Source organism: Dasypus novemcinctus, chromosome 17 (assembly GCF_030445035.2).
Source record: "Dasypus novemcinctus isolate mDasNov1 chromosome 17, mDasNov1.1.hap2, whole genome shotgun sequence".
In the NCBI taxonomy this organism is placed as follows: Eukaryota; Metazoa; Chordata; class Mammalia; order Cingulata; family Dasypodidae; genus Dasypus; species Dasypus novemcinctus.
The window spans coordinates 67,032,112-67,052,309 of NC_080689.1; the positions used below are offsets into that span (position 1 = coordinate 67,032,112).

Below are 20,198 nucleotides of genomic sequence, written 5' to 3' on the forward strand. Positions count from 1 at the left end.
TACACCACAGAAAAGTGTAATTTACTCTCAGATTAAATAAAAATGATCAGGGGAGTGGGTGTAGCTGCATGGTTGAGTGGCCTGCTTCCCATGTACAAGATCCTGAGTTCATTCCCCGGTATCTCCTTAAAGAAACAAAAAAGATTTTGAACTCAGTTAACAATCCTCATGAAAGTTCATTGAATATGCTTTACCAGATCTTGGCATGGATGGAAGTAAGCAACTGGAAGAAGAAATAATGAAAAAATATAAGCTATTGTCCTATGGCATTTAGCTAGTGCTGAAGGCAGGGACACCTAGTGACAAGGAATGATTAACAGGAAGGGTCAAACTGACCCTACTGTGTTCCATTATGGTTATAGTCCTTGTACTACCTACTTTTGCCACAGGGATTGTGGGTTTTTGAGTCTGCCATTTCTTTTACCTTCGTGATTTTAGCTTCCTTGAGGATCTCAGCTTTCTTGGGGAAAAGAGGTCTTATTTGACATGAGCCACAGTATACCTCTAAGGTAGAGGTAGATAAACACGTGGGCTTGGCTGTGCTGGGATGTTGGGGGCCATGGTGTTGATGCCATCTGTTTTTTCTTTCCTGCCTCAGAACTTCTTGGTCCTGATGCCTGACCATGGGGATGTAAGCCTCCCACCCGAAGACCGGGTGAGGGCTCTCTCCCAGCTGGGTAGTGCTGTGGAGGTAAATGAAGATATTCCACCTCGTCGGTACTTCCGCTCTGGAGTTGAGATTATCCGAATGGCATCTGTTTACTCTGAGGAAGGCAACATTGAACATGCCTTCATCCTCTATAACAAGTATATCACGTAAGATACCTACAATTTACTTTTCCTTTCCCAGTGCTGATGCATCACTTATTCTGCTCTTATTGTGCTCTTCTGCTCACGTATTTTGCTCAGAAGTGCTAAACCTAGAGAACTTCATGATACCATAAGCATTAATCACTCTTGCAGGCAGCTCCTACGTATTGATTGTCCTTGCCATTCAAAGACATGAGTACTGAAGATGTTGTTTTCATGACTCAGTAATTTCATGAGTAAGAGATGTACCTCCTTGCACTAGGCCCACATGGCCCAGCTGTAGGTAAAAGCACTGGTGATTAAACTGGGTGTGCTAAGTATTGATGAATGTTTTTACTGTCATCTCTCTATGAAGGCAGCCAAGCAGAGGATTATTGTTGAGGTTTAGCAGAGCCAAGATGCCTCACTTCTCCTTATTTTGTAGCAAATTGAGTGATTTAGGAGAATGTTTCTTTTCTTCTTAACCTTTCTCATAATCCCCCAAGTCATCAAATTAATTACTGGCCGCCCACAGTTTGTGTGGCTCATCATATTAAGGCCTTTCTCTTGAACTGCTTAATACCTTAGGGTGGGCAGCATAAATGGAAGATTTCAGTACTGTTAATAGGGTGCAACTCCTGAAACCCCAGTGGCAGTGAAATCATTTGTAATTTAGGAAGGGAATAATGTTAAAGGGTCTCATTTATAATTACTAGTCTTGTTCCTTCATAATATCAGCCTCCCCCCTTTTTAAAAGTAATTACAATTTGTATGGTTCTTAATTGTTCATAGGACATTTCACCTGCGTTATTTCATTTGCTCTTCACAGTTCTCTAAGCATTGAGTGGAGCACATCATCATGCCATTCTATACTTAAGGAATTGAAACTCAGAGTTTAGTGATGTGCTCAGGTTCCCATGGTTCAGAGTGACAAAACCCAGCTTTTGGAATTCCTAATTCAGGATTCATTCTATGACATAGTAGGTTCTGTTCTTTTTGTTTTACTTTTGGTAGTGTTCTGTGAGTTGAAGGTAGTCTTTTGAGATCATAGTTATGAGACACACTATTATTTATTGAGTAGATGACTTACATATGGTAGAGAATTCAGAAAGTAGGAAAGCATATATTTAGTTAAAAAGTATCTCTACCATCCTCTCTTCACCTATAATCACTCTTATTAATTTCTTTTATGTCTTTCCAGAAATAATATATGTATATCAAATATGTTAAGGTTTTTTTTTTTATAAAGAGTCATTTATTTATTTATTTCCCCCCATTTTCTGTTCTCTGTGTCCATTCGCTGCGTGTTCTTCTGTGTCTGCTTGTCTTCTCTTTAGGCGACACCAGGAACCGATCATGGGACCTTCTGGAGTGGGAGAGAGATGGTCAATCTCTTGTACCACCTTGGCTTCCAGGTCTGCTGCATCTCTCATTGTCTTTCCTCTGTGTGTCTTTTTGTTCTGTCATCTTGCTATGCCAGCTCTCCGTTTGAGCCAGTTTGCTCCGTGGGCCAGCACTCCTGGATGGGCCAGCATTCTGCACAGGCCAGCATGCTACTCAGGCTATCTCGCCATGTGGGCCAGCACTTTGTGTGGGCCAGCTCTCCACTCGGCCAGCTTACCTTCACCAGAGGTCCTGGGAATCGAAGCCTGGACCTCCCATATGGTAGACAGGAGTCCAATTCCTGAAGCTACATCCACTTCCCATGTTAAGTTTTTGATTATGTACTACTACAAAGCAGGATTCTCAACCTCAGCACTATTGCCATTTTGGCTGCATAATTCTTTCTTGTGGGGGGCTGTCCTGTACATTGTAGAGTGTTTAGCTGCATCCCTGGTCTCTCTCTACTCACTAGATGCCAGTAGCACCCCCCCCCACTTGTGAAAAGTAGTAATGTCTCCAAGGCATTACCTAATGTTTTGTATGATGTAAAGTCACACCTTTGGTTGAGAACTGTGCTAGGTACTGGATACATTTAGTGAGTAAAATGGACATGACTGTTGCCCTTACCGATGTTCCTTTCTAGTTGTAGAAGAAGACAGTAAATAGAGAAGCAAATAAATATAGAGTTGCAAAATAAGGAAAATGCTATGAAGACAACAAGGAGGGTGCTATGACAGAGAATAACCAGGGATATCTAATTAAATATGGTAGTCAGGGAAAAGTCTGTCTGAGAAGGTAAGGTTTAAACCAAGAGCAGAAGGATACTGTAGAGTCGGTCATTCCACACCACGGGACAGAGCATTTAAAATAGGTAGCCATGCATCCAGAAGCTCTTAGGTAGTAAACATGTTAGTGTGTTCTTGGAGTGAAAGATCACTGTGTTTGGAGTGCAGCAAGTGAAAAGGTAGATATAGATGCAGACAGGGCTGGAACATGCGGGGCTTCATAGGCCACAACACGGAGTTTGCATTTCATCTTGAGAGCCATAGAAAGCCATTGAAAAGTTTTAAGTGAGACGGTGGCCTAATCTTACCTACATTCAAGAAATATAAATACTGGCTGCTGTGTGGTGAGTGATGGAGGGAGTGTGGAGAGAAGGCAGAGACTGGTTAGGCAATTTGTGCAGCAGGTCAGGAGAGACACCAGTGGTTTGAGGTAGTGCATGGAAAGCAGCAGATTGAATTGGTATTTTGGCAGTAGAGAGCACAGAACTTGATAGTAGTTTGGGAAAGGAGACAGTTTTGAGGTTGACCCCCTGTTTCTGCCTTCAGCAGCTTAGGGTGTGGCGGTCCATTTACTGAGCTTGGATTGGGTGGTGAGGGCATTCAGAAGTTCAAGGTTTTTTTTCACACATTTAAGTTTGATCTGCCTGTGAGATATCTAAGTAGATATGTCAAGTTAGAGATTGGATGTACCAGTTTGAGTTTGCTGAAGAGGCCTGGGTTGGAAATAGAAATGCAGGAGTCCTTAGCATACAAATGGTTCGGAAGCCTTTAGAAAGGCTGGGACCTTCTAGGGCAGGAGTTCTTAATCTGGGCTCTGGGAAACCCACAGGATACAGTGATAGAATTCTAGGGTCCGTGACATGTTTTACTTATTTTTACTAATCTCTATCTGAAATTTAGCCTTTCCAATTTCTACTGTAGGCCTCAAACCATGTGGTAATATATGTGACTTTGTTACCAATAAAAGTTTTTATATTACAATTGTTGCTTATCTCAAAATATTATGTATACTTATCTCTTTTTTTTTTAAGATTTATTTATTTTTCTCTCCTTACCCCCTCATTGTTTGCACTTGTTGTGTCTGTTTGTCTGATTTTTCTAGGAGGCACTGGGAACAGAACCTGGGACTTCTGAGGTGGGAGGGAGGCGCTTCATTGCTTGAGCCACTTCTTCCTGCTTTGTTGTATCTGTCATTATGTTTTCTTCCTGTGTCTTTTGTTGCTTCATCTTGTTGAATCGGCTCACTGCACCTGCCTGTCATGTCAGCTCACTTTTTTTTTTTTAAATGGAAATATTCCTTTTTTAAAAAAAAAGATTTATTTATTTATTTAATCCCCCCCCCCCCCCCCCCCCCCGTTGTCTGTTCTCTGTGTCTATTTGCTGCATCTTGTTTCTTTGTCTGCTTCTGTTGTCATCAGCGGCACGGGAAGTGTGGGCGGTGCCATTCCTGGGCAGGCTGCACTTTCTTTCATGCTGGGCGGCTCTCCTTACGGGGCGCACTCCTTGCACGTGGGGCTCCCCTACGCGGGGGACACCCCTGCGTGGCAGGCGCTCCTTGCGCACATCAGCACTGCGCATGGGCCGACTCCACACGGGTCAAGGAGGCCCGGGGTTTGAACCGCGGACCTCCCATGTGGTAGACGGACGCCCTAACCACTGGGCCAAGTCCTTTTCCCCACTTTTTTTTTTTTAAGATTTATTTTTTATTTATTTCTTCCCCCACTGCTGCCCCCAGTGTGCTCTCTGTGTCCATTCGCTGTGTGTGTTGTTCTGTGTCTGCTTGGATTCTTGTCAGCAGCACTGGGAATCTGTCTCTTTTTGTTGCATCATCATGCTGCGTCAGCTCTCTGTGTGTGTGGCGCCACTCCTGGGCAGGCTGTGCTTTTTTCGCACGGGGCGGCTCTCCTTTACAGAGCGTACGCCTTGTGCGTGGGACTCCCCTATGTGGGGGACAACCCTGTGTGGCACGACACTCCTGGTGCACATCAGCACTGCGCATGGGCCAGCTCACCTCACGGGTCAGGAGGCCGTGGGTTTGAACCGTGGACCTCCCATGTGGTAGGCGGATGCTCTATCAGTTTAGCCAAATCTGCTTCCCATCAGCTCACTTCTTGCTCATCTTCTTTAGGAGGCACTGGGAACCAAACCCAGGACCTCCCATGGGGAAGGTGGGAGCTCAATTGCTTGAGCCACATCCTCTTCCTTACTTATCTGTACTTTAGAGTTGTAGTACATAATTATTAGATCCATGGCTAGATCCCCTTAGTTAATACATTAATAAAAAAGCACATGTATTAAAATATTACAATTTATTTTTTCAAAAAATTTTTTTGAAAACTGCATTTAAGTGGAGTTGATTGCTTTTGTAATCCTTTATAGTTTATATTATCTCTTTAAAAATTATTCTTGGGGTACAGATGTAGTTCAAGTGGTTGAGTGCCTGCTTCCCATGTACAAGGTGCCAGACTCAACCACTGGTACCTCCTAAAAACAAACAAAAACAGACGAAAAAAGAAAAGCTCTCATTGGGGAGCAGATGCAGCTCAGTGACTGAGTGCCTGCTTCCCATGTATGAGATCCTGGGTTCAATCCCCTGTACCTCCCCACCCCCAAAATTTTTTCTTAGAAAGAGTCCATAGAATTTCTTCTGCATGCACTAGAAGGGTCCACAGCATATAAAAGGGTCAGTAAACCTTGAAAGAAAACTGTAGAATGAGGAGAGCAGGAGCCTAGGGCTGAGCCCCGAGGTTGGTTAGTGGCAGGAACCCCAGGAGAGGAGAGGCAGGAGGAAAACCAGAAGAGAGCCGGGTCATGGGAGCCAAAAGAGGTCAGAGTTTGAGGAAGAAGGGTGGCTAGCTCTATCAGCTGGGTGCGGCTGGAACCTCAGGGTTGGGTAACATGATGTCGATCATTTGGTTTGTAGTTTTACTAGAAGTATTAGGGAGATGCTCGATTGTGAGTTGAACAGTGAAAGGGCAGTAAGAAAGTGGAAAGTAGGAAAGGGCAGTAGGAAAGTGGCCATAGATGATACATAAATGAATGGTTGGCTTTGCTCTGATGAAACTTTGTTTACAAAAGCAGGTGGATAGCTGGGTTTGAACATCAAAGGTGATCTGCCAAGACAACACTTTGAGAAACTTAGGTAGAAAAATGGAGAAATGGTTGAAAAGGGCCAAAGGAGTTTGTGTATGTGTGTATGTATTTTAAGATGAGAGATGCTAAAGCATATTTTTGTGCTGATGAGAAGAATCAGGTAGAGGACAGGCTGATGATATGGAAGAGAGAAAGTTTAACTGTAGTAGTAAACTTCTTAAGGTGGTAAGAGGGAATAGGATTGAATACACATATATTTAACAAATTGGTTTCGTGTTGTATTTTTTTTAAAATGTGACTTGATGTTACTTTGAGTGACATAAATAGCAATGTAAATAGTAAGGATTACTATGTGGCATTTGTCCCTGTAAGGGATGTTCCACTTTCAGGACGGTTTTATAGGATTAATTAGATTGTAGGAACATTGAGTGCAAGGAAATTTCGCAGCTCATTTATTTCATTTATTGGATTTGGTACCTAATTTGGGACTTTGTTGGATTGGATTAACTTGATGCAATAAATGCAGCTGCCTTCATTTTTCTTGCAGATATCTCTTGAAGATCCTGATTCTGAGTCTGAACTGAATAGCCCCAGGAATTGCAAAAAAAAAAAAAGTAATTCTCAATGTGCTTTTCTACCACATTGTACTTGGTATATTCCTGTTAGTAACAGTGACTCACTTTGGCAGTTTTTACAGTTGAAGAGAGGAGAAAAGAGGGTAGGCTTCTACCTCCCTATCCCTCTGCCACCCCCACAGTTGAGAGTCATTGTCCTAGACCTTTTGTGGTTACTTTAATTCAGGATTTAAAAAGGCATGTTTGTTCTTTTCCCTAAAGCAGTTCAGGCATCTTAATAATTTCACACATATTTCCTACATGATGTTTTTCCCTTCTGTAGGAATGCTTTGCCCCCTTTTTTTTTTTAAGAGGTAGCAGGGATTGAACCTGGGACCTTATGCATGGGAAGCAGTTGCTCAACTGCTGAGCTACATCTGCTCTTTGGAATGCTTTGCCTTTTGCAGACCCCAGAATAGAAGAAGGATCTTCAGCATATTAAATCAGTACATATTTTCATGATGAGCACAGACAATAAACCAGGCAGTGGATTCTTTCACAGCTTTTTATGGTCATCGACTAGGCTACGTAGAAGGGAGTTGTAGAGTATTCATACAAATTCCTGTCAGCCGTGTGGGCCTCCTGTAACACAAACCCTCTTTCTGAAGTTGATCGGTCACCTGTGTGGGTAATGTTCCCTGCTGGGGACTGGGGCTTACAGACTGAAGAGGGTTTTCATATGCAATTATGCATACTTTGCTAATTAACTTTTAAGATTTGGAGAAGTGAGATGAGTCCTTAATATGTCAGTGCCATAGAATCTCTGCTTAACATTTTGAATTACTTACTTTCATATAAAATTAATACTTGTTAATGATTTTAAAAATGTTCAAACAGTACAGCAAGGGAGATACAAAGTGAAAAAAAAAGCCCCATCCACTAGAGGTAACCCTTGTTATCTTTCTTGTGTGTACAAGAAAATATTTTTCTTTTTTTTTTTAAAGAAAAAGAAAATGGTTATGTGTTGCCCATCCCAGGACAAAGATGTGTCCTTTTTATTTTTTGAAGGATAGTTATGTATCCCTTTTTTCTTAAAGCAGGAATAGGACCATGGGATTTATTTGTTCTGCAGCTGGCTTTCTCAGCAGTAGTATCTTTTCATATCAGGACATATTGATCATCTCATTCTGCCTCAGTGCTATTCCTCCTGCTTGGAGCAATCTTATCCCAGATAGCTTCATGACTCACTTTCTCAGTTATGCTTGCCTTTGTTGCCCTATCAAAAATTTCAGCCCCTTCTCATCACTCCTATCCCTCTAACTTTTTTATTAGCACTTATTATAACATTCTTTTTGTTTTTTTTATTGTCTGCTCCTCCACTGTGTATATGCTCTATGAGGTGGAGATGAGAGGTTGAGTCTGATTACGTTGTTCATTCACTGCTGTATCCCTAGCTTTTACTTTATTTTTTTATTTTTATTTTTTTTGAGTTAGGCCAGTAATTTATTAAGGTAGGGAGGGAAGAGAAATGGGAGAAAATGACAGATCATGGGTCCCAGATGGAGAGGAAGGGGCTATCCCTAGCTTTTAGACGAATGCCTAACCCATAGTAGGTGCTCATTAAGTAGTTTTTGAATGAATTAATACATTGTTTTTCACATTTTAAGGAACCATAATTTATTAAGTAATCCCCTATTAATGGATATTTGGGTGGTTTTCAGTTTTCCCTATTGAATAGTCTTATACATATGTCTTTCTACTCTCTAGGAAAGTGAGTTTAAAGGATATACACATTTTAAATTTCAAGTAATTATCTGCCACCTCTTTCCCTCCACTGAGCAGAAACGTTATATCAAATTACAAGCCTGTTAGCAGTGTATGAGAATACCCATTTCTCTGTGCCCTTGTCTCCACTGGGTATAATCAATCTCAAAACCTTTGCTAATCTGTTAGATGAAAAGTAACATCTCTGCTTAATTTGAATTTCTTGCATTGTGAGTGAAGTTGAGTACTATTTCATATATTTATTCACCTTTGTATTTGCTTTTCTGCTTATCCTTTCCCTTTTCCATTGTTCTGTTTGGTTGTTTCAGATGTGTTTTTTGTCACCTCATCTTTGTTTACTCTGGTACATTTCTTCTCTCTAGGCTGCAACCAGATATAACCCCAGAAAACAGTATACATTTGGGTCACGGTTATTCTAGTCCTAGGAAGTTTCTAGCTCTGGTGTTAGCATTTTCATTTCTTGCTCTTGCCCACATTATTTTTGTTTGTTTATTGATATAAACAAATGATCACATAAACACACCACAGATGTTAGCTATATATTAGGCTGTGTGGTCTGCACTTTATTTGCATTATCTTTTTAAGCCTCAAGGTAACCCTGTCAGGTAAGACATGTTTGTCTCCATGTATAGGGTTGGTGAGATTAAGTGACTTGCCAGAGAGCACAAAATAAGTGCCAGAGCTGGAATTTGAGCCTAGACCAACTGGCTCTGGAACCTGTCCTCCTCACCACTAAGCTCTCTTGGCTCCAATTTGAACACTGGGTATGTTGCCATTTTTCTGTTTTCAAGGGACCCTTCTGCCCAAATATTCCCAGTGGCCATAGTTGCTGAAGCAAATGAAGGTATCTGTGTGCAGATCTGCGTGTTTTATCTTTACTTATAACTGGATTCCATTCCATAGATCAAAATGTAAATAATATGCAAAGGTACATAGTGAAAAGTTTCACTCCAACTCTTGTCTCATCTACTGTACTTCCTTTGCCAGCTATTTTTATTGGTTTGTGTGTGCCCTTCCTATGTTTCTTTATATACTTACAAGCAAAATGAATGTGTGTGTGTGTATAGATATAATTTTCCCTTTTCTTACACAAAAGGTAGCATACTGGATTTACTTTTACACCTTGGTTTTTTTTTTCCTCTTAACTCATCCATAGACTTTAACGCCATTTTATTCATCTGCTTCTTTATACAAGGCATTGTGATGGCTTTAGAAGAGTATACAAAAAAGTATGAGGCAGATCTCTGGCCTTAGGGAATTTACAGTCTAGTTCTTCAGATTGAGACTATGAGCATACATAAAATTTGCTGGTTTAAGTTTCAATACAAAGCATATTTAGCCTGCTTAAGGAAGCAAACTTTTTTTTTTTTTTTTGTTTTTTGGGACCAAGGTCTACCAAATTGTATGTCTCTTGAATACAAGAATTATGTCTTATTTATCCTAATATTTTCCTCAGGACCTTATGGTTTGAACATATGAACCTATAATCATTTTAAATTTAGACTTTGGGGAAACTGTTTTATATTTAATTTATGAACCCAAAGGGAAGATTTTTAGAATCATCTTGATTTTAGAGTTTATCCCTATCAGAGTCCTTAAAGGTTGGATTGAAATGAAATTTTCATGTGCCTAATATAGAATCAAAGGAGAAAGACTCACTTATAGAGAGTTTGTTCTGGTGGGAAGAAGGGTCTTATCTGTTTATTAAAAGGCTTCTTCCTACATTTACTCCTACCCCATGGACAAAAAAAGTCAGTTTATCCCACCTCCAATACAGAATTTTAGGGCTGTGGGCAAACTACTCTCAAGCTATTTCTTTTGGGTTTCTGTTTTATTTATTACAACTTAATTCTATTTAAAAATTGACTTTGTTCAGACCCTTTCAGCGGTTCTGGAAATGCAGTATGGTGTAGTGGTTAAAAGAGTATAATTTGGAGCTACCCTGCCAGTGTTGAAGTTCTGAATCTGTCCCTTTCTAGCTGTGACAAGTTACTCAACTTGTTTGTGCCTCAGTTTTCTTGTCTATAAAATTGGAATAATTACAGTAACTTACGCTGTTATTGTGAGGAATTAACAAGTTAATACGTGTAAAAAAATGTACCAGGAACAGTGCCTGTAGGGTACATTGTAAGCACTCATTGTTAGCCATTATTTTATGGAATAAAATTCTATTCCTGATTAAAATCTTACTAAGAATAGCCTAATTGTTTCCAGTGTCCCTAAGTAGATATTCTAAATATTAGATGTCTTTGAATTGATTGAGTTTATGTTTTCCTACTGATATTTATTGCTGAGGACAAGAACCAAAAGAGAAAGTATAGCATTTTATATTTCTCGAAGCACTTTCATTAAAGATTATAACACATATTATTATTGTAAAAGTGCATATTATAAACATATAACTTATAGACTATTTAAGCATGCGAATGCTTAGTATTTTGTAAGAAATGTTTTTTCCTGGGAAACGGACTTTGGCCCAGTGGTTAGGGCGTCCGTCTACCATATGGGAGGTCCACGGTTCAAACCCCGGGCCTCCTTGACCCGTGTGGAGCTGGCCCATGCACAGTGCTGATGCGCGCAAGGAGTGCCCTGCCACACAGGGGTGTCCCCCGCGTAGGGGAGCCCCACGCGCAAGGAGTGCGCCCGTGAGGAAAGCCGCCCAGCGTGAAAAGAAAGTGCAGCCTGCCCAGGAATGGCGCCGCCCACACTTCCCGTGCCACTGACGACAACAGAAGCGGACAAAGAAACAAGACGCAGCAAACAAACACCAAGAACAGACAACCGGGGGGGGGGGGGGGATTAAATAAATAAATAAATCTTTAAAAAAAAGAAATGTTTTTTCCTGAAGGACCATGAATCCAAATGGGAAAAACAGCAAAAACTAACGATCACATGTAGCTAGGCATAGAAATGGAGAGTTGTGGGCTTTCTGTCTTAGCCTCTTCCTCTTACCTTTGGCTGCTAAACTGTTTTTTGAAAAAAGTTTGTGCAGAGACTCTTTCCATTGAAAGCCTGTCATAATCACAGCTCTAGAGTCTCTCTTTGGAAGTACATTTTTGAACATGGGATAGGCTTTTTTTTTCTTTTTTAACTTTTTTCCTCCATCTCTGTTAGCTTTTTTTTTTGGTTTTTATTTTTGGCCACCATAACAAAGTACCACAAACTGCGTAGCTTGAAAAAAACAGAAATTTATTCTCTCACAGTTGTAGAAGCTAGAAGTTTGAAATCAAGGTGTCACCATATTCATACTCCCTCTGAAGGCTCTAGGAAAGAATTATTCTGTAATTGTTTCCTTGCTGGTGAAACAAAGACTTTTTTTTAAAAGATATATATATATTTTTTATTTCTCTCCCCTTCCCCAGCCCCTCCCCCCCACTGTTGTCTGTTCTCTGTGTCTATATGCTGTGTGTTCTTCTGTGACCACTTCTATCCTTATCGGCAGCACCAGGAATCTGTGTTTCTTTTTGTTGTGGCAGCTCTCCATGTGTGTGGCGCCATTCTTAGGCTGCATTTTCTTTCGTGCTGGGCGGCTCTCCTTATGGGGCGCACTCCTTGCGTGTGGGGCTCTCCTACGTGGGGGACACCCCTGCATGGCACGGCACTCCTTGCACACATCAGCACTGTGTGTGGACCAGCTCCATGTGGGTCAAGGAGGCCCGGGGTTTGAACTGTGGACCTCCCATGTGGTAGGTGGACGCCCTCTCCATTGGGCCAAGTCTGCTTCCCCCAAAAAAAGACTTTTAATGGGTTGGCTAAAGAACGAGAATTTATTGACTCATAGTTTTGAGGCTAGGAGAAGTCCAAAATCAAGGTATAAGCAACGCAAGACTTTCTCCACGAAGACTGGCTTTCTGGGGCTGTCTGCGGCAACCTTGTTCTTTGGCTTTTTTATCACATGGCAGTACACATGGTAGCGTCTTCTTTCTCTTCCAAATTCAGTTGACTTCCGTTTTCTTACCTGTGGCTTTCTTTGACCTTCTCTATAAGGTGGCCAGTAATAGGATTAAAACCCATCCTGATTGGGTGGGTCCTATTTACATTGGGTTCACATCCACCAGAATGGATTAAGATTAAGAACATGTTTTTCTGGGGTGTATCATTCCAGCCCACCACAGCTTTCTTGTGTCTCTTAGCTTCTTGTGGTTGTGCACAGTCCATGGCATTCCTTGGCTTATAGCTGCCTTACTCAGGTCTCTGCCTCTGTCTTCTCAAGGCCTTTCCCCTGTGTGTCTGTGTCTTCTGCTTTCTTCTCTTTTAAGGACACTATCATTGGAACAGTGCCCATTCTAATCCATTATAGTCTCAATTTAACTAATTATATCTCCAAAGACTCTAGTTCCAAATAAGGTCACTTTCTGAGGTTCTCTGTGGATGTGAATTTTGGAAGGACACTATTCAACCCAGTATACCATCTTTTGTTTTAGGAGACTGGTGCTTGTTGTAACACATCTGGTTTGGGAAACACTTGCTCTTTACAGGGTTGGAGGTGGGTAGGGCCTGACTGAGTGTGCCTGTTCTCCCTCCCCTGTTCTTTTGGAGATCCTTCCTTCAGTGGCTGCAGGAAAAGAGAGTTGCATTGCTGCAGGGTTTTGGGGGCATTTTCTTTGCATCATAGTCATTCTGATCTGTTCTTTTAGGCTATTTATTGAGAAACTACCAAAGCATCGCGATTACAAAACAGCTGTCATTCCTGAAAAGAAAGACACGGTAAAGGTAGGTCTTTCTTTCATTTTTGCCCACTTAAAAGCATCAAAGCGGCACAAGCTAACTTCAGGGTAAAACTGGTAGTCTCTTCATTTGATTATCAAACACATTAAGTGATATATCTCTGGCCACTTCAGCAGAGCAGCTATGAAGTAGCAATTATAGTACAGTGGAGAGTATTTAAAGTCATTTTTAGAAACATTGTTGACATTGCCAACTTGACTTAAGTTTTCTTTTCTGCTTAATTGGCTGCAGTGGCTCTCATTCTCAGATTTTGTTTGGTATTTCAGAAATTAAAGGAGATTGCATTTCCCAAGGCAGAAGAACTGAAGGCAGAGCTGTTAAAACGATATACCAAAGAGTATACAGAATATAATGAAGAAAAGGTCAGTATGTAACGGTAAAGAGTAAAAGAAAGGAAAGCATTTTGGTCTCTTAGGCTGGGCCCTTTGATTTTAATGTGATATTTCAGCAGATTCTACTCTCTCCACTTTTTTGGCAAGAAACTAAAAAAAATAGGACACATGTCTTTAGGCTGAGAATTATAATACAGATATAGCTTACTAGTCCAAGAGGTTGATTTGAGGAGCAGAAAATTTGTTGCCTGTCTACTCTATCTAGAGTGAGAACCTAAGAACAATGAAAATTCTTGCCAAAGCATAGGTTTTTCGATCAGAGAATTTTGGAGTTTGAGTCACATTTGTTTATTCCTGAAGCTGTTTATAATAACTCATTTTTTTCCAAGCTCTTTTCAAATGATTCCTCTTGGGAAGAGTCAGAGTTAAGTCCTATGGAGAAAATCCAAGGTACTATTGGTGTGCTTGTGTTGGATTTGAATATATACTACAAGTGCTTACACATTATTTTGTAGTTATGTGCTGAGCCCTGTTCCAGGCTTTGTTGTTGAAAATCAGCAGAGGGTTGAGCAGCTATGAGGCATATATTTCTAAGGCACTGAGTGAGTGAATCTTAATGAAGGAGTGATTACTTGATATTTCTTGTTAGTTTTAATATGTTACTCTATATTGAACTGATGACCAGAAAAAAATTCAGAGCAGGGGTTCTTAACCTTTTTTTGTTCCATGGACCCCTTTGTCAGTCAGGTGAAATGAATACTACTGTAATTTATTCATTGCATACATTCATAAGTGAAGGAAATGCTAGATTTCAATTAGAGATCAGAGAAAATAAAGATAATACGTTGATTTTTTTCAATTCAAGCTCATAGACCTCCTGAAATCTAAGGGCCATGGACCCCTGGTTAAGAAACCCTGAATTAGAGTCTTAGTTTTAGGTTAAAATTCAGTAGAGACCCTAAAAATAGCAGGGGTAGATCTGGATTTAGTTTCAGTTTACAGCCTTTATTTTTCAATTAAAAAAATTTTTTTAAGTGTATTTTTTTGAACAGCCTTATTTTTGATACAGAATTCATACATGGCATTGTTAGTGAATACAACTATATAATACAGGTTATGGGGTAGAAACAGTAAGTTGCATTGAGATTTCAGTAAGGAAGAAAACATTAGGTAGTGTCATTGGAGAAGGGTGCTGATAGGACTGGGAGTTTAACTCTCCCTGAAGAACAGGTATTCTATGGCTAGGTAGAAAGGAGTGGTGGCTATATTCCATATGCATGTATAGGCGCTGGGCGGAGCATGAATTCTGCAATGGGAAATTAGTTCAGAGTAGAAGTATATTTGGGAAATCTCGCTGCTAAAGTGCCTTATTCCCCTGAGGTGTGAAGTTACTCCAGTGTTAGCCTAAATCCTTTTCTTTCTTTGTAGAAGAAGGAAGCAGAGGCGTTTGCCCGGAACATGGCCATCCAGCAAGAGCTGGAAAAGGAAAGACAGAGGGTAGCACAACAGAAGCAGCAACAATTGGAACAGGAACAGTTCCATGCCTTTGAGGAGATGATCCGTAACCAGGAGCTAGAAAAAGAGCGACTGAAAATTGTGCAGGAGTTTGGGAAGGTGGACCCTGGCCTAGGAGGCCCGCTGGTGCCTGAACTGGAAAAGCCTTCCTTAGACGTGTGTCCCACAGCACCTGTCTCAGTCACACAGCCTTCAGACTGTAATACAAGTTTAAGGCCAGCTAAGCCCCCTGTGGTGGACAGGTCCTTGAAACCTGGAGCACTGAGCAACTCAGAAAGTAGTGAGTCCATTTGCTAATGTCTTCTTCTCTCTCAGTTGCAGTTAAATAGTATCATTCCAGGGGATTCAGCCTTAAATTACCTCTATGGTCCTATTTATTAGGTCCTGGTCACAGAAATCCTTTACTAAGAATTGCATACTGTCTTATCACACTGCCTGTTTAATAATCCAGAGTTAGTAGGAGACCTGGCCTTTGCTTAAGCCGTATCTTTTACCTGGAGCCAGGCTGATATTCTGAAGAGTTAATAACTTTCTTGAGAGTCAGACCCTTCACTTTTTGGGGTTATACAGAGATTTAATATGTTCAGGGAATTAGAGAAGAGACTGCTCTTAACCTTTTGTAAAGGAAACTTTGAATTTTATACTATCACTTTGAACTCAACAATTGACCTTTTTTATTTAGTAAGTTTTTTTTTCTTCCCTTCCCCCTCCTGCCCTGCTGTTTTTGCTGTCTCTGTCAATCTGTTGTGTGATCTTCTGAATCTGTTTCTCTTTTTTGTTTTCTCTTTTCATCTTTCTTCTCTAGGATTCACTGGGATTCAATCCTGGGGACCTCTGATGTGGAGAGAGGTTCCCTGTCAATTGCGCTACCTCAGTTCCTGGTCTCTGCTGTGCTTCACCTTGACTCCCTTCCGTCTCTCTTTTCTTATGTCATCATCTTGCTGCATGACTCACTCGTGCCAGCACTGGCTTACCATGAGGGCACTCACCTCACTGCACAGGCACTGGCTTGCCACGTGGGCACTTGCTTGGGCACTCAGCTCACTGTGTGGGCACTGGCTCACCATGTGGGCACTTGGCTTGCCATGTGGGCACTCATGCAGGCACTCGGCTCACTGCACGGGCATTGGCTCACCACGTGGGCACTGGCTCACCATGTGGGCTCTCGTGTGGGCACTTGGCTCGCCACGCAGGCAGTCGGCTTACCGTATGGGCACTTGGCTCACCATGTGGGCACTCGGCTAGCCACACAAGCACTGGCTCGCTACAGATAGGCTTTCTCTTCCTCTTTTTCACCAGAAGGCCCCAGAGATGGAACCTGGGTCCTCCCATATGCTAGGTGGAGGCCTTATCACTTGAGCCACATATGCTTCCCAACAATTGACTTTTAAAAAAGAAAAAAAGGGCTACTGAATTGTGTTGTCCTGTAAGTGTTCATAATCTTTAAGGAACTATAGTCAGTAGTAATTTAGCCATAAAAACTAGTCTTTCCTCCTCTCACCGGTGATTGATTAGCTGAGAAAATAACCATCAGGCAAAATGATGAGTATACCCTGATCTTTTGAGTAGATACCTTGGTATAGGAATCAACTTTCAAGTAGTCATTTAAGGAAGTCAGCTTTGCAGAAGATCCATTTAAAAACACCACAAGAATGGGTAAGGAGGGCTGCTCTCTGAAGTCTGGCCTTTAGGGCTTTTCCCCACCTATTTACCCGCTTACCTCCCACTGCTGTTCCTCCACACAAATCCTATGGTTTAGTTAAAATGGACTTTCATGTTCCCAGAACATTCCCTAGATATCTTATCCAAGGAGGTTTGTTAACATTTTGTCCTCTACCTGGAATCTCTTTTCTCTGGCTCTGCTTTCCTTGCTCTTTAGTTTTTTCAGCTGCCCCTCCCTTCACTCAGATTGATTCTCTTCTTCTTAACCTCCAGAGCTCTTTTAGCTCTAATGCAATTCAGATCATCCATCTGACAGTGTAGTCATTGGTTTCTAACTAGAACATTAGCTTCTTGCGGGTTGGGGCTCGAGACTTACATTCATATTTGTGTTTCCTGCAGGCTGAGCACATTGTCTCCTTGGTATATACTCAGTAAATGATTATTGAATTGAAAGGAAAGGACTATGCCAAACTGCCATTCAGAACCCTAAGATACCATCCTGCAGACCGTTGTGTGACTGCGTGTTTCTTGGTCTGACTTTGTTACCTCTCCAGGAATTGAGATCTTGCTGTTGAATGTGCAGGAGCAGAACATTTCTTGTCTTTTGAAGAAAAAAAAAAGACTGTGAAAGGTGTTCCCTAACTTTAGCCTGGTGCCTCTTCCACAGAGTTTCTCTTTGGTGTTCAGGGCCTGGGTCCATTCTTGGAGTTCTGAAGCAGATTTTATGAGCTACTTTTGTCTGTCTGCACTTTTTTTTCAGTTTTGGGGGGGGCGGGGCGCTGATTGTGGTATTTGTTGTGTTCTGTTTTCTTGGCGTTTTAACTTTCTTCTAAATGACTTAAGTACAGAAGCAAATAATTACCCAATTTATTTTCTATTATCAAGAATATATCTTTGGTATTTCTTTGAAAATCATGCTCTCTGATATTCTTATCTGAGATAAAAAGTGATTCAAAATAAAAATGAAAGGGGGGGTATTTTTTAAATCCTCTAGATTAGATTCTGAAAGAGAATTCTTAAATATCTCAGGAACTTTTTAAAAAGATGTAGCTTACCCTTACCTTAACTTGAATGATAAAAGCCTGCTCTTTTCTTTTAGTAATGTACACCCAAAGACTGTGGCCAGAGGTTGGGGGAAAGATTCCACAACTTTTTTCTTGACATTGAGAAGAGACTGACTCCCCACTCACTGCCTGAATTTGGGGGGTTTATTCAGTTATTTAGCATCGCTCTCCCAGCCTGTCAACTGTGACGTCTGCCTGAGGTGGCTCAGCCCCGTGGTCTCAGACTTTCCCTCTCTCTCTACTACAGTTCCTACAATTGATGGGCTGCGCCACGTGGTGGTGCCCGGAAGGCTCTGCCCACAGTTTCTCCAGTTAGCCAGCGCCAACACTGCCCGGGGAGTAGAAACGTGTGGGATTCTCTGTGGAAAACTGGTAAAAACAAACTCTTTCTTGAGCTGATACTGTTTCTTTCCCCATGGCCTCCTCTACTGTTGGATAAGATATCTAATGCCATTTACCTTTTGCTCTGATCTCTCTACTGAAGGAACCATGCACTGTGTAATGGGAATGCAGTGCCACTTTAAATTTGGTAGCCCTGTGTTTGATTGGTTTTCAGACTCCCTTAAATCAAACTGATTGTTTTAAAGCTGGTAGTAAGAAATACCTAATTCTAAAGTTGGAGGGCAGATCTGGTCACTACCTGTATATTATTTTTTGAGTACTGATTTTATATGGGGACTTGGAATATAAAATATGTAAGAAACATAGTCTTTGTCCATAAAAAGCACCCAGTCTCATTGGAGAGATGAAAGATACACACCAAAAGATAAAGAGCACTATGAATAATGTGTACAATATGAGCACAAGGAATTGAGAGGGAGGAAAGATCACTGAATTGAGGAACTTTACCTGTAATTAATTGCTAAATGAATAAGATAGAAATAAATGAATGAGGTGAAGTACATTTAAACTGAGCTTTAAGGATGAGAAGGACTTAGAGAAACAGTAAAAAGGAAACTACTTTAGACATGAGCGAAGGAAGTGAAATGATGCTTTACTTGGAGCGTCTCAAGAACCATGAGTACATCCATTTGGCTAAAGCAGAAAACTCCTGTTGGGCTGTGGTATTTAACACAGGCGATGCATCAGACAGAGTTCTGGGGTAGGTCTCAGCATGATGTTTAGTGAAATAAGCCAAACAGAAAAGGGCAAATACCGAATGGTCTTACTGATATGAAATAATTAGAATAAGCAAACTCATAGAGTCAGAATCTAGAATATAGGTTTCCAGGGGGTGGGATGGGGTAGAGAATGAGTAGTGAATGCTTAAGTTATACAGAGTTTCTCTTTGGGACAATGGAAAAGTTTTGGTAATGGATGGTGGTGATGGTAGCACTTTATGAAAGTAACTAACAACCCTTAATTATATGTTCTAATGTGGTTAAAAGGGGAAATTTTAGGTTGTAGATATGTTACTAGAATAAAATTTTTTAAAAAATGCATGGAGCTGCACAACACAGTGAACCCTAAGTTAAACCATGGACTGTAGTTAATAATACGATTATAAAAATGTTCTTTCATCAGTTGTAACAAATATACCACACCAGTGCAAAGGAGTTAATAAAAGGTGGTATATGGGAAGGTTAGGGATTCAGGGAGTTCTAAGGAGTCTTGTGCTAGGCTGGGAAGGGCCTTCACTTGTACAGATGTTTAATTTACCATTGTTATGACATAATGGGGTTGCATAAGTGACATGGAATTGTGATGAGCTGTTTTCTCCTTTGGCAGATGAGGAATGAATTTACCATTACCCATGTTCTCATCCCTAAGCAAAGTGCTGGTTCTGATTATTGCAATACAGAGAATGAAGAAGAACTTTTCCTCATACAGGATCAGCAGGGTCTCATCACACTGGGCTGGATTCATGTAAGCAATTCCATGCTCTCTGAGGACTGGTCGCCTCTTCTCTCATGAAGTTATAAACACACTGCTTGTTTCTTTCTTTGAGCAAAGTAAATTGCTTCCACCTTATAGATGATTATTTTTCCCTCCTTTGAATATAGTCCCTACCATATTTGACTGTTTGTATGCCAGTGTTGACTTTTGGGAATTAGTTAGGGCTTTTTCATTTTTCAATTTTGTGTGTATTTTTTTAAAAAGTAAAAATAAACTAGTTTCCCTGTGATTGAGAATAGTGATAGGACACTGACCTGGAATGAATGTATCGTACTATATAGGCTCTGCCCACCTTTTATAAATGATGTTCCTAAAAGGTATAAAAATATTTTAAATGAATCAAAGAAATTAATTAAATGCTTTTTTAAAAAAATTAAAGTAGCATGTACCTTTATGTAAACCAGAAGGGCCACAGTACACATGATTTTTTTAAGTGTCTACATGTTTTATGGTAACATTCTAGTAATGTTCAGGTGAAATATAATTCCTTCCATAAGGTTAATTTCTTTGTTTTTCTTGCTATTACTTTTCAACCCCTGGCTTTCACAGACCAAGCTGTTTTTCATTTTGTGTGACAGTTACATACAAATAAGTCAGGCTTATTTCCGGATT

At 40.7% G+C, this 20,198-nt stretch overlaps 1 protein-coding gene across 4 annotated transcripts in view; it reads left to right on the forward strand.

Annotated features, from left to right (window-relative positions):
* STAMBP (STAM binding protein) overlaps positions 1-20,198 on the forward strand; it is a 33,772-nt gene that overhangs the window by 1,426 nt on the left and 12,148 nt on the right. For all 4 annotated transcript variants that reach the window (XM_004482060.4, XM_004482061.4, XM_004482059.4 and 1 more), the window contains exons 2-7: positions 599-816; positions 13,027-13,102; positions 13,384-13,479; positions 14,878-15,244; positions 17,938-18,062; positions 19,419-19,556. In XM_004482060.4, the coding sequence (XP_004482117.1) occupies positions 614-816; positions 13,027-13,102; positions 13,384-13,479; positions 14,878-15,244; positions 17,938-18,062; positions 19,419-19,556 (1,005 nt within the window). In that variant the 5' untranslated portion in view covers positions 599-613. The remainder of the gene's footprint in view (positions 1-598; positions 817-13,026; positions 13,103-13,383; positions 13,480-14,877; positions 15,245-17,937; positions 18,063-19,418; positions 19,557-20,198) is intronic.